Source organism: Callithrix jacchus, chromosome 1, assembly GCF_049354715.1.
Source record: "Callithrix jacchus isolate 240 chromosome 1, calJac240_pri, whole genome shotgun sequence".
Classification (NCBI taxonomy): Eukaryota; Metazoa; Chordata; class Mammalia; order Primates; family Cebidae; genus Callithrix; species Callithrix jacchus.
Window position 1 is genome coordinate 145,435,229 of NC_133502.1, and position 13,681 is coordinate 145,448,909.

At 41.7% G+C, this 13,681-nt stretch overlaps 1 protein-coding gene across 3 annotated transcripts in view; it reads left to right on the plus strand.

Moving 5' to 3' along the window:
* LOC108587689 (stimulated by retinoic acid gene 6 protein-like) overlaps nucleotides 1–13,681 on the plus strand; it is a 49,072-nt gene that overhangs the window by 26,375 nt on the left and 9,016 nt on the right. Inside the window, exons 5-10 of one of the 3 annotated variants that reach the window (XM_035252671.3) lie at nucleotides 1,970–2,090; nucleotides 4,016–4,061; nucleotides 5,529–5,657; nucleotides 6,519–6,589; nucleotides 8,285–8,396; nucleotides 10,422–10,575. In XM_035252671.3, coding sequence (XP_035108562.2) covers nucleotides 1,970–2,090; nucleotides 4,016–4,061; nucleotides 5,529–5,657; nucleotides 6,519–6,589; nucleotides 8,285–8,396; nucleotides 10,422–10,575 — 633 coding nt within the window. Of the gene's footprint in view, nucleotides 1–1,969; nucleotides 2,091–4,015; nucleotides 4,062–5,400; nucleotides 5,658–6,518; nucleotides 6,590–8,284; nucleotides 8,397–10,421; nucleotides 10,576–13,681 lie in introns of those variants that run through there. The other 2 variants (XM_035252655.3, XM_035252658.3) reach the window with 2 other exon arrangements.

Consider the following 13,681-nt stretch of genomic DNA (forward strand, 5'->3'; position numbering starts at 1 on the left):
TTCCATCTGTCTTACAGGCCTCTTTCTGGAGTGATTTTGTGATCTGTAGTGATATTTTTCTGCTCCTTATTCTTTTTTTTTCTTATAACTTAAAATTTTTTTTTCTTGAGATGGAGTCTCACTCTGTTGTCCAGGCTGGAGTGCAGTGGCATGATCTCGGCTCACGCAACCTCTGCCTCCCAAGTTCAAGTGATTTTTCTGCCTCAGCCCCCAAGTAGCTGGGACTACAGACTCACATCTGTGGCTCATTTTTAAGTGAAATAAGTTTTCTTATAAATTCAAGTAGGAAGGATGGGTCAGATATTATTTTTTGCTTTATGGCTCTAGAGTTCCCTTTTTAGTTTTTACAGTGTGACTATATCTCTGTCTCATCTATCTATCTTTTATCAATCTATCTCATTATTATTATTTATCTATAATCTACCTAATATCTGTCTATCATCCATCCATCTACTATCATCTGTTCACTATCTGCCTACCTATCTATCTATCCATCTCTCCATCCATCCATCCATCTCCTCATACTTTCTGAGTCTGCCTCTCTTTTCCACCCTTGTCCTGACACATTATTTCCCAGCTACTCCTCATTTTGGATTCTACTGCCAGCAACTGATGCTCAGTAGGGGGCTTTGTCCTGGGAAGAACCTTAGATTATTAGTATAGTAACTTCCTGGGGCTTAGACAACTCCAGCATCTTCAGATCCTACTAAGGTCTGCTTATACTCAGCTTTGAATCATGGCCTTCAGCTGCATTTTCTAGTTAGTATCTGCTGGAAATTTTGAGTTCATCAGTTCTTGGGCCTTCAGACGCCCTCTCACCTTTCTTCTGCTTCCTCTTACTCAGACATTGACATCAAACAGGTCTTGTCACCTAGATTTGTGGCAGATGTTATCTGTGAGTCTTTAGTTGTCTTTCTAGCTGCTCTATTTCTATGGGAGGAATTCAGAGAGATTAGAATGTTTTACTGCTGCAGCTGCTATCCTCACTGCAATTATTGTTTTTGTATTGATCTTTCCCACCAGCCCTCCACCACTCACATTCACACGTATACTGACCAGCTAATTATCTCCCATCCTTTGGTGTTCTTCCTTCCCTACTTCTCTCCATCATACAATCTCCTGCTTATGTTGTATTGCCTCCAGGAAGCCTTCCCTGATACCCCAAGTGAGATCAGTAGCTTCATCTTTTGTGTCCTCACAGCAGGCTGAACGTCCCTGTCTTACAGGTCATTTCATGCCACTTACTTTCCCACCTGTCTTTCCTGTTGGATGGCCAGCATCTCAAAGCAAGAACCTTGTCCATTCCTCCTGTCCTGAGTGCCTGGCCCAGGACCCAGCTCAGAGTAGACACTTTGTTTTTGAGACAAAGTCTTGCACTGTCTCCCAGGCTGAAGTGCAGTGGCACGATCTCAGCTCACTGCAACCTCTGCCTCCCAGGTAGAGTAGACACTTTGAAAAGATCATCATGCATGATTAGATTATACTGGATGCTGTTAGTTCACCTCAGAGCTAGTTAGTGGCAGGATTAACATGGCTGTTCCCTTATGTGTAAAGTGCACTGTAGTTGACAAGCAGCTTTGCACATACTACAGCCCCTCTCTCTGAGTCTGGTGCACTTGCAATACTTGACCCTCAGTCACTATTTTTGCATGTTCATTTGTCTGTCTGTTTATCTAGTGTATCTCCATCCATCACACTGTGAGCTCACCAAGTACAAGAACCAAGTCTACTTCATGTCAATAGTAAGCCCAGTGCCTGGCACTGAATAGGGACCAGGAAGTGTCTATTGCATGAATGAATGAAAGGCATTCCTGAATTCCTGCTGGCCCTAGGCTGGGGCTGTTCCATTCTTTTCACTGGGTCCTGAGCTCCCTGACTAGAGGTCAGCATGAGGTGCCACAACTTCCCTGGGACTCCCCAAATCCAGTGGTAAGAGAAGCTCACAGCATCTCTGGCCCTGTCTCCCCAGCCTTTGAGCTTCTGATTGGAGGCCTTGAAGTTGGCCTGTCTCACTTCCCCTTCTTTGCGTGCCTCTCGTCGGAGTTCCAGCTGGTCAGCTCCACCCTGGGCTTCTGCTACTCTCTTATCTGGTAAGATGGTCTCTGCCTGCCCCCACTCCCTCGACTCCTTATGCATGACTGAACTCTGGGCGCAGGGCTGGAGGTGACCTGGGAGCTCTCCCTGGGGGACACCTTTGCCCAGAACTGAGGCCCAGGGAGGACAAGAGTGACTTATCCACGGTCCCATTGTGGGGACTGCATTGGAGGCTTCAGAAGGCCAGGCTGGCATTCTGTCTGCTTCACACAAGGCTGCTTGTGATTAGAATGTTCCCAGAAGTCAAGGATTGAGGAAAACTCATTTCTTTTTTTTTTTTCCAAATAAATTATAATCTTATTTTATTTATTTCTAGTTCAATAGCTTTTGATGTATAAGTGGTTTTGGATTATAAGGATGAATTGTATCGTGGTAAGTCTGAGATTTTCTCGCATCCGTCAGCCTAGTAGTGGACACTATGCCTGATCTGAAGCTTTTTCTCCTCCCTGCTCCCACCCTTCCCCCTTCTGAGTCTCCAGAGTCCATGATACCACTCTGTATGCTTTTGCACACCCACAGCTTAGCTCCTACTTAGAAGTAAGAATACAGTATTTGATTTTCCATTCCTGAGGAAAACTCATTTCTGTAAGCTGCTGAGGACCGCACTGGAAGACAAAGGAGCCCCTGGCTACTCATCAAAGCTGCCCTGGCTTTTCTCAGGAGCCTTGGAGAAAGTTCCCCTGCCTTAGCTGGGCATTCAGGGCCATCACAGTTTAGCCTCTCCCTCTCCCTCCTTCCCCCAACAGTGTCTAGCACATACCTCCAGACACACAAGACTCCTACATTCCTTCATCCATCTACTTATTCATTCAACAACCATTACATCCCTACTACAAGACAGGAAATAACCCTGGTGAACAAGACAGACTTGCGTGGACCAGGTGTTCTGGCCTCTGTCTGTTTTTCCCCATTCCCTCTGTGGGTCATGTCTAGGGATAAGTATACACTCCTGCTTCGAGGACAGTCACTTCCACCAGATGCAAGCTTCTCGACCTTCATGTTGAGCTCTGAGACCTCAGACTTGGCACAGAACTGGCACCAGACTTGGCATAGAACTGACACCAGAGAACAGTTGTTGACTGAAAACCCCTCCAATCATTCTACTCTCCAGCCTCTGAGACTCATTTCTTTGTTTCTAACTCCTTTGCTGGCTCTTTCCCCCATCCAGCATTTTCTATGGGGCTGGGATTCTCAGGCCCCACTTAGTCAGAGATGACGGGCAGAGGGCCCACAAGCAACTGACACACTAGTGGCTATAATTGTAAAGTTTGTGAGTGGCTTGCTTTTTAAAATTTTTAATGGAAGGTATCCAGGGTTAGATGTGGCATAGTATCATCTCATCAGCCTGTGACAGACATCTGCCCAGAAGATAACAGGGTGGTGGGAATTGCTCAGCACCTTGGGCACCATGGGAGTATGGCCCAAGCTGGAACAGGACCAGGAGTGCATGTTTGGGCGGGCGTGGGGTAAAGCATCGAGGCTCATCACTTCTGAGCAGACTTTACAAACAGGTTACATAGAGGCAAGAAGAGCCCAGGCTACAGAGTCAGGAGACCTGGGTCTTCCCATTCCCATGTGTGACTTGGATAAATCCCTTACCAACTCTGGACTTCCAGCTCCCATCTGAATGATGATGGGAGGGAGAATGAGCTCTCTAAGGGCCTCCTGCTCTGCCATCACGGATTCCGACACCGTGTCCTCCATGAGGGCAGGTGAATGAATGAATTTAGTGTGCGCCTACTTTGGCATGAGCAGGGTGGCTGATCAGGGAGAGATGTCCATGGGGGCCTGGGAATCAGCCTTCCTGAGGGGGACAGGTAGGTGTGGGTGGGTGCAATCTGAGCCATTTTTACAAGGGCTGCTCCTGGGGCTGTGCTGGGAGAAAACCCCAGGGCCCCAAACTCTGTTTCTGTTCCTGCAGGTTTGCTGTCACCATTCTTCAAGTTTCACAGTGTCCCCATAAGCAGGTGAGTTTCTGTTGGCCTTTTGGGGTTTTCAGTCCTATCACTGTGGTCAGCTTGCTGTGTGATCTTGAACAAGCCTCTGTCACTTCTGGGGCCCCACTTCCTCATGTGTGTGAAAAGGTCGTTGTTGTCATTCACAGTGCTTCCATTTGTATAGCACCCATGTTCATCAAGGTGTGCATTCACAGACAGGCTTTTTCTTATTTACTCCTCTCAGCAGCCCTGCAAGAGTGGGAAGTTCATCAAACCTAGTTCACATGTGAGGAACTAGTATAGTAAGTGAGGCTCAAGTACCTTAAGTAACTCATAGGAAGCAGCAGAATTGGGAATTCAGGCCAGCTCTGGCTGACTCCAGAGTCAATTTCTTTTCACTGTATGTAGCTCCAATCTCTTTTTCTATAAAATGGAAGACTTGGACCAGATGACCCCCTTCCAGTTTTGCCATGCATTGCCCTCAGAGTTGGTGGGAACTGGTTCATCTCTTTAGCCCTGGACCCCAGTAAAGAAGAATGTAACAGTGCACCTAGAAATGCTACCAGGCAGCTTGCAGGGAGCCCACAAAAGCCACCTGGGCCAGGAGTGCATATGTTCAGACCTTTATGTTTGGTACAACCTCAATTATAGAGCATTCAGATACAGAGATGAAAGCCACAGAAATGTTGGCAGTGGTTATATCTAGCCATAAGCATATGTTGGAGAGGAGGATCAGGGGAAGACATGAGCCCTGCATCTCAGCGTATCTCCATCCTGCACCTGAACGTCACAACGTCAAATCCCGATTTCCCATGGGAGGTAATGACTCTGGAAATGTAAAAAATGTGAAACCAACCAGTAAAGTGTAAAAGATAAGTCACACTATTATTTGCTTTGAGACAGTGAAAAACAATCATTTTCATCAAAATAAAACTAAAAGCACAGAAAATCTATGAGTACCTTCTTGAGAGAACTGTAACTCTTCCCTCAGCTTGTGTTGGTCCCAGACTTATGGCAATTATGGGTTTTTCCTTCCTCTGTACCTCCCTCCTTCTATTTCTCCCTCTCTCTTTGTTTCTCCTTCTCCCTCTCAGTCTCTCTCCCTCTTTACCTCCTCTTCCCATCTACCTACCCACCTCTGGCTCTCTTACTCATATATTTTCCCAAAGAAGCATTTATTAATAGCTCCTAATAAGGACAAAATACCTTGAAACTAGTTTTGTTTTGAGACAGGGTCTTGCTCTGTGACCCATACTAGAAAGCTAGCTTTATAAAATAAAATGGGGATGCCAAGACTTGAATCCAGGGTTGCTGTGCTCCAAGTTCACTGCCCATTCTGATGATGGGGGTTTGGGAAATGGGGGATTGGCCACTGACTGTCAAGCCTGAGAGAGGGGACCTTGCTTGAGCAAGCTGGGGCAGGCAGAGTCCTGCAGCTTCAGCAGGTGGCTCAGCCCCACCTGCCTGGAGCCATGTTGTGGTATGCTTCTGCTGCAGTTCGTGGGGAAGTACGAGACCCTTGTGTTCTACTGGCCCTCACTGCTGTGCCTCGCCTTCCTGCTGGGCCGCTTCCTGTATATGTTTGTCAAGGCTCTGAGGGTACACCTTGGCTGGGAGCTCCAGGTGGTGAGTACTAAGTATGAGCACTGCATGGATTGATGGGTTTCATCCCTACAACAGCCAGGGAGGTAAGTACTGTTACTACACCTCACATTCTGAATTCAGAAACTTGGATGCACAGAGGTGAGTTGAGTTGCCTGAGGTTTCTAGCTGGGAACCATGAAAATCTGAGACAGGTCTCAGTTAATTTAGAATGTTTATTTTGCCAAAGTTGAGGACACACACCCATGACACAGCTTCATGAGGTCCTGAGAGAATGTGTCCCATGTGGTCAGAACACAGTTAGGTTTTATACATTTTAGGGAGACATGAGACATCCATCAACAGTTGTAAGATGAACATTGGTTCTGTCTGAAAAGGTGGGACAACTAGAAGGGGCTTCAGGGCATAGGTAGATGAGACAAATGATTATATTCTTTTGAGTTTCTGATTAGCCTCTCTAAAGGAGGCAATCAGATATGCATTTATCTCAGTGAGTAGAGGGGTGACTTTGAATAGCATGGAAGACAGACTTGCCCTAAGCAGTTCCCAGCTTGACTTTTCCCTGTAGCATAGTGATTTGGGGGGCCCAAAATATTTTCCTTTCACATAGCTAACCTGTAGCATATCCAGGAATGGAACCCAGACAGTTCAGTTATGGAGCCTCTTCCTTAACCACTGACAAACATAGCCTCTTTGGCATGAGGCAAATTCAGCAGTGGGGTGTGGGGGAGAGGAAAAGACCTATCTTGACCACAGCATGGCTAAATCCAAAAGAGCAACTCCTACCCAAAATCCTGCCCTCTGTGGCCATTGCCCCACCTAATGAGATCAAAAGCCTAACAAGAATTTATGAGCCAAAGTGTAAGCTTGTCTGCTGTCTCATAGGAAGAAAAGCCTGTCCTGGAAGCGCACCAGGCAGAGCACGTCAAGCAGCTCCTGAGGACACCCCACTCACAGTAAGCCACAGTTCTGTTAATTCACCTGCAGGTTTGCATCCACTCTGATGAACTGTGATGATGTGACAGAGTCTGGGATGACCAGAAAGGCACCGTAGTGATCATGACCCTTGTTTGCTAAAAACAGAAACCCAACTCAAACTGGATTGAAGGAAGAAAGGAAACTTACGGGCTCCCATCACTAAAAAGTCTAGAGGTAGTCAGTTTCAGGCAAGCTGGATCCACAGGCTTAATTGTTATGATCAAAACCAGGTCTCTCTCCCCCCATCTCCCCTCAGCCCTGCTTTAATGTGTCGGCCTCCCATTTAAGTGGGATTCCTCCACATGGTGGCATCCAGACTCTCTATGTTTATACACTCCTGGTTTAAGTCCAGAAGACAGACGAATGCTGCTTTCCAGTTATTCAAACAAAAGTCCCATGAACATGTTTCACTGGATCAAATTGGATCACACACCTCCCTGGAACCAGTTACTGTGGCAGGGATTGGAGTGCACTGATTGGCTAAGCCTGAGTCACATGTCCCTCCATTTCCTCCAGAGCTAGGAAGTGGGATCAGCATCTCTTACCCAGGGACAGGGAGTGGTGGTTCCCCAAATAGAAACTAAGGTGTTAGGCTGGGTGTGGCGGCTCATGCCTGTAATCCCAGTATTTTTGGGAGGCTGAAGTGGGAGAATCGCTTGAGCTCAGGAGTTCAAGACCAGCCTGGGCAACAAGGTGAGACCCCCATCTCTACAAAAAATGAACTATTTAGCCAGGTGTGGTGCACGTCTGTGGTCCCAGCTACTTGGGAGACTGAAGTGAGAGGATCACTTGAGTCAGGAGGTCAAGGCTGCAGTAAGTGGTGACCACACTACTGCACTCAGCAGTGACCATATTACTCCAGCCTGGGCAACAGAGCAAGACCCTGTATCAAAAAAAAAACAAAACAAAACTGAGGTGCTCTTACCAGTAGAGGAGGATATTCATGTTGCCAGGCAAAAGCACCAGATCTCAGAATCATACAAGCCACCACCACATCTGCCCTTTTCACTATGCATGTGGGCATATGCCCCAGAGAAGGGATGTGTCTGGTCCATGGTCATACAGTGGTAAAGCTAGTACTTTGGTTAGGATTCCGTTTGGCTACATGTAGTAGAAAACCCAAAATAATAGTGGTACAACCGAGAGAGATTTATTACTTTCTCTTATAAAATAACTCTAAAGGTGAGCAATCTATCCTGTCCCTGTACTGCCTACCATGACAGTTCACCAATCACCTGTCTTTCTGCTCTAGCATCATGTATGTGCTTTCCATCCTCAATGCGTCTCATGGTCCAATGTGGCTGCTGGAGCTCTAGCTTGGACCACCCACCACATCTGCATTTCAGACAGCAGGCAAGGCAAGGCAAAGAAGCTTTCCCAGCTGTGTTAGTTCCATCTGTGGCCACATTTCGTTGGCCTGGATTTAGTCTGGTCACTCTGAGCTGCAAGACAGGTTGGGAACTTTAATCTTTTAGTTTGGTGAATTTCTACACAAAATAAAATCCAGTTTTTGTCCTTAAGAATAAGGGGGAAATGAAAACCATGGAAGCTAACAGTGATCTCTTTTTAAAATATACTCTAAGATAAAAAGAAGTTGGGGCTATTTTCAGATGAATCGGGCATTTGTTTTCCTACCAGCCTCTCATCTTTTGATATTTATTTCTCATCCACAGAGAAGAAAAAAAGTCTTGGTTCCAAACCAGGATATATGAGTGGGATCCCTGCTTTCAATTCCCAAGCAGAATGATTGGAACCATTGTATTGGCTTTCATCTGCCTGTACCTTGTAAGTAGCTCTAAGAAAAGCTTTTTATATTTTATGAATGGGGCAGGGTTGGGGCTAGGATTATGGAGTATTTGAGGCAAGCAGCATGTTCCTAAAGAGTTGGGTCAAAATTGAATCTTGGTAAATCAAAGAAGTACAACACTTCAATCCCACTATTTTGATTCCAAGGACACTTTTACCCACAGGGTGAATATGACCAGTAAAAATAATCCACAAAAAATAAAATTCATGATGGTTAAAGTGCCACATGGTAAAATTTGGTATCAACTAAAACCTGGTGAAAAAAATATATATTTAAGAACGTTTTGATATGCAAAATTTGACCCAGGAAAGTGTGCTTGGTAGAACTAATGATCCCTAAAGAAAACTCTGAATAGTAGAATCTGTGATTAATAAATTCTTCTGTGAGCAAAAATCAAATCACTTAAATGTAAAATAATTGATTCTGAGAAAAATAATTTCAGTTATTTTTCAATAATCAAATTTAAAATTATTGAATTTATTATAAATTAATAATTGAATTTATTTTCATTGAACTAAAAATAAAAGCAGATAACTAGAGTTGGTTTACCATACTGTATTTTTAAGCAGATTAAACATTCTTTTTTAAGTTTGCTTTCTCAACAAGAAATTTTAAGTACTGGCATAATTCTGACTTCAATGTTTTATTAAGCATAGAATCAAAACATTTTGTGTGGTCAAAGTTATCTGAGATAAAATGGCTGAGTTAAAAGTAGGGTCAAAATGGATGCATGAAAATGGCAAGGCTAAATTGTCTTCTGTTCCTTTTAAATGTACCAGAAAAATACCTGTTTAAGTAAATCCTGTGATTACGTTTTTAGGTGAGTGTATTTGTTAGGTTATGTGAAGTACCAGATAACCTCCTAAATTCCTGTAGCTTAACAGTATATATTTTTTATCTACACAACAGTGATTAGTTAGGTGTTTAGGTAGGGGAAGATGTACTCATTCAAGAACCCAGAATTCTTCCATCATGTGCCTTCACCATCCTGGAGAACCTCATCACCATCTGCACATAGTCAAGAAGGGGGCAAAGCAAGGAGAGATGTATGTGAAGGGTTTCCGTGGACTAGGTGTGGAAGTATCACATATTCCTTCCACTCTTCTTCCATTGGCAAGAACCTAGTCATGTGGCCATACCCAATATAAGGGAGACTGGGCAATGTAGTCTATCTCCATGCCCAAAGAAGGGAGAATGGATTTTAAGGGACAACAATAACTTTCAAGTTCTCTGCAACAATGAATAACACATTTAGAATGACATTGTTTCTTAAGTATTTATGGAATATCTACTCTGTGCCAGCACTATGCTAAGAGTTGGAAGAGGGCAAAGAGCTGATTCACCTCAGTCCTGGGCTAGGAGAACCTCATGGTCTATGAGAAGGAGATAAGACATGGTATGAGGTATCTGCTATCTTAAGAGAGAAAAAGGATGAGGTGAAATGCTCTAGAAGTTTAGCAAATCATTCAATATCTAGCAACTACTTGAACATGATAGTGTATGAGCTCCACTTTCAGAGATAAACACAATTGGGTTGTTGGAGTGAAATGACAGCAGGAACTATAGAAGCAGTGGCATAACAACAGGATGTTAAGATGTTGGGCAACCATGACATTTGTACAAGAAACAGTACTTTCTCCAATGTGCCAAGATCAGTGAAGGGAATCAGTGGGACATAGGGCTGGAATTGTCCCCCAGATCACCCCTTATTCAAAGTTAGTCATTCTTTTTTACTGGTTCTATGAATGTTTGTAGAGTTTCTTGAGCCCTTGTGGGCCCTTGTCTTGTTTGCTAGAGAGTAAAGAATAGATCATTAAGTGATTTCTATCTCCTAATAACTCAAAATCCCATTCATTTTAGAATAGCCAGGGTCTAGAATCATTTTCAGAACAGTTTTGAATCCCTGGAAGACCCTGGCCTCAACCTCAAAGAAAAATCCACTTGTTATTCCCATGATGAGATGGACTTAAGTAAGACCTGCAAACTTTGCTCTCTGTCCCCAGTTCATTGTCATCGAGTTCTGCATGTTTGTGTACGTGAGAGATGAGCTGGACATGTTTGAAAACAAGCTGGAGAGCTACATCACCTCCGTGAACCATTCAGGGATCCTGACCCCAGGTATCCTGCAGGTGAAAGAGCTGATCAGCGTTACCAAAGGTAAAATCATAAGCCACCTGTTTCCACACCTGTGTCAGAAACTGAGTGAGGGGTTTGTAACTGATGGCAGGTGCACATGTATAGTATTTGTGGCTGCTAGTATTGGTATACCTGGCTGAGATGACCACACTTGGAGAAAATGTGTTAGAGCTGATTTATCTCCCTGGGTTGACTAGAAAGACAAAGGGGTCAAGACACAGCCGTTTCTTTAATGAAACTAGAGCTGAAATGAACATGCCCTAAAAATTTTCGTATCTTAAATTGCCCATTTTGCCTCAATGCCAGTGGAAAATACTAAAATGATTCTATATTTTCTATTTTGAAAAAATGAAACACCAAGCCTTGATCTTTCTTTATGAAATGTTCATTTATGTCTTTCAAATTTTACTTGAAGTTCACTTAAAAATAGATCTCTTTAACTTAGTCTCTTGTCTAACTGAAATTTTGTATCCTTTGACCCATATCTTCCCAGTTAGACCCCTCACACTCCTGCTTGACCCTGGTAAACACCATTCTACTCTGCTTTCGTGAGTTCACCCCTTTTAGATTCCACATATAAGTGAGATCATGCAGTATTTGTCTTTCTGTGCCTAACTTATTTCACTTAATGTAATGTTCTCCAGGTTCATCCATGTTGTCACATATGGCAAGATTCCTTTTTAAAGGCTCAGTAGTATTCCATTGTATACAATGTATGACATATTTTCTCTATTCATTCATCTGTTGTTGGACACTTAGGTTGATTCCATATGTTGGCTATGGTGAACAGTGCTGCACTGAAAATAGGAGTGCAAATATCTCTTCAATATACTGATTTCATTTCCTTTAGATATGTACCGAGTAGTAAGATTGGTGGATCATATGGTAATTGCTTTTTTACTTTTTTGAGGAAAGATTGTACTAATTTACATTCACACTAACAGTATACTAGAATTCCTTTTTCTCCACATCCTTGCCAATACTTATCTCTTGTCCTCTTTATAATAACCATTCTCACAAGTGTAAGGTGATATTTCATTGTGGTTTTGATTTGTATTTCCCTGATAATTAGCGATGATGAACTTTTTTTTATATGCTGGTTGGCCATTGGTATGTCTTCTTTTGAGAAATGTCTATTCAGGTCCTTTGCCCTAGACAATAAGAAAGGAACTTTGTCTTAAAATGGAAATGACATGTTCCAGTGTTGTATCTATGGATATACAAGTTTTTGGTATATAATTTTATATATTTTCGGTATATATCTAGGAGTGGAATAGCTGATTAAACATATGACAACTCTATCTTTAATCTTTTGTTGAACTACTAGACTGTTTTCAAAAGTAGCTGCATCACTATTTATTCTAACCAGCATTGTGGGAATTCCAATTTCTCTGCATCGTCATCAGCACTTATTACTCTCCATCTTTTTATTTATAGCCATCTAGTGGAGATGCAGTGGAATCTCACTGTTGCTTTTATTTTCATTTCTTTAGTGGCAATAATGTTTAGTATCTTTACATGTACTTTTACATGTACTGGCTATTTGTATATATTATTTTGAGAAATGTCTATTCAGATTATTTGATCATTTAAAAATTATATTATTTGTCTGTTTATCTATTGAGCTATAAGTGTGCTTACATGGTTCGTATACAAATCCCTTATGAAATACATGATTTGAAAATATTTTCTCTACTTTTCAGGTTGCTTTTTCACTTTTTTTTGATGGTGTCGTTTGAAACACAAATGGTTCCAATTTTGATGAAGCCAGAAATATCTGTTTTTTCTTAAATCACTTGTACTTTTGGTGTCTTATCTAAGAATCCATTGCCTAACCCTATGTCACAAGGATTTTTCTCATATTTTCTTCTAAGACTTTTTAAGTTTTAGCTCTTATATTTAGACCCTTGATCCATTTTGAGCTCATTTTTATGCATGGTGTGAGGTAGGAATCCAACTTCATTGTTTTGCATGTGAATATCAAGTTGTTCCAGCACCATTTTTCAAAAAACACATTTTTGCTCCATTGAATTGTCTGTGTTGATAATAAATTGACCATAAGTATGAGGGTTTAATTTGGAGTCTCAATTTTATTCCATTGATCTATTTGTGTGTCCTTATGTCTGTATCACAGTGCCTTCATTGCTGTAGCTTTGTAGTAAGTTTGAAATTAGGAACAGTAAGTCCTGTAATTTTCTTTCTCTTTTTCAGGATTTTATTGCCTATTCTAGGTCCCTTCGTTTTTATATGAATATTAGCATTAGCTTGTCAATTAATACTAAGATGGAACTGGAATTCTGATAGGAATTGAGTTGAATCTATAGATCCATTTGGGTAGTATTGCTGTGTTAACAATGAATATCCTATATGTGAACATGGGAAGTCTTTCCTGTAATTTAGGTCTTTAATTTTTTTCAAAATCTTTTGTGATTTTCAGTGTACAAGTAGTACATTCCTTTGCTAAATTTATTATTTTGATACTATTGTAAATGTAATCATTTTCTTATTTCATTTTCAGATAGCTTGTTTATAGAAATACAATTGACTTTTATATATTTCTCTTATGTCCTGTAAACCTTTCTGTACTCATTTGTTAGTTCTAATAGTTTTGTGTGTATTTCCTGGTTTTTCTATATATGAGATCATAGAGAGTTTTATTTTTTCCTTTCCAATCTGGATGCATTTTATTTCTTTTTCTTGCCTAATTGCATTGGCCCAAACCTCTAGTACAATGTTGACTAGAATTGATGAGAGTAGATAAGGTGTTTTGAGGTTAGGGGGAAAGCATTCAGTCTTTTACCATTAAGTATGATGTTAGCTGTGGGTTTTTAGCAGATGCTCTTTATCAGGCTAAGGAAGTTATTTTGTATTCCTAATATGTTGAGTAGTGTTGTTTTGTTTTCTTTTTAATTGACACATAAACACTGTACATACTTATTAGATACAATGTGATGTTTAGATACATATATACATTGACTGATGATTAAAGTAGTAGACCCATCTGCTTAAACATTTATCATTTATTTGTGGTAAGAACATTCAAAATCCTGTCTTCTAGCTATTTTGAAATATACAACACATTATTGTTAACTATAGCTACTGTACTGTGCAACAGAACACCAGATGT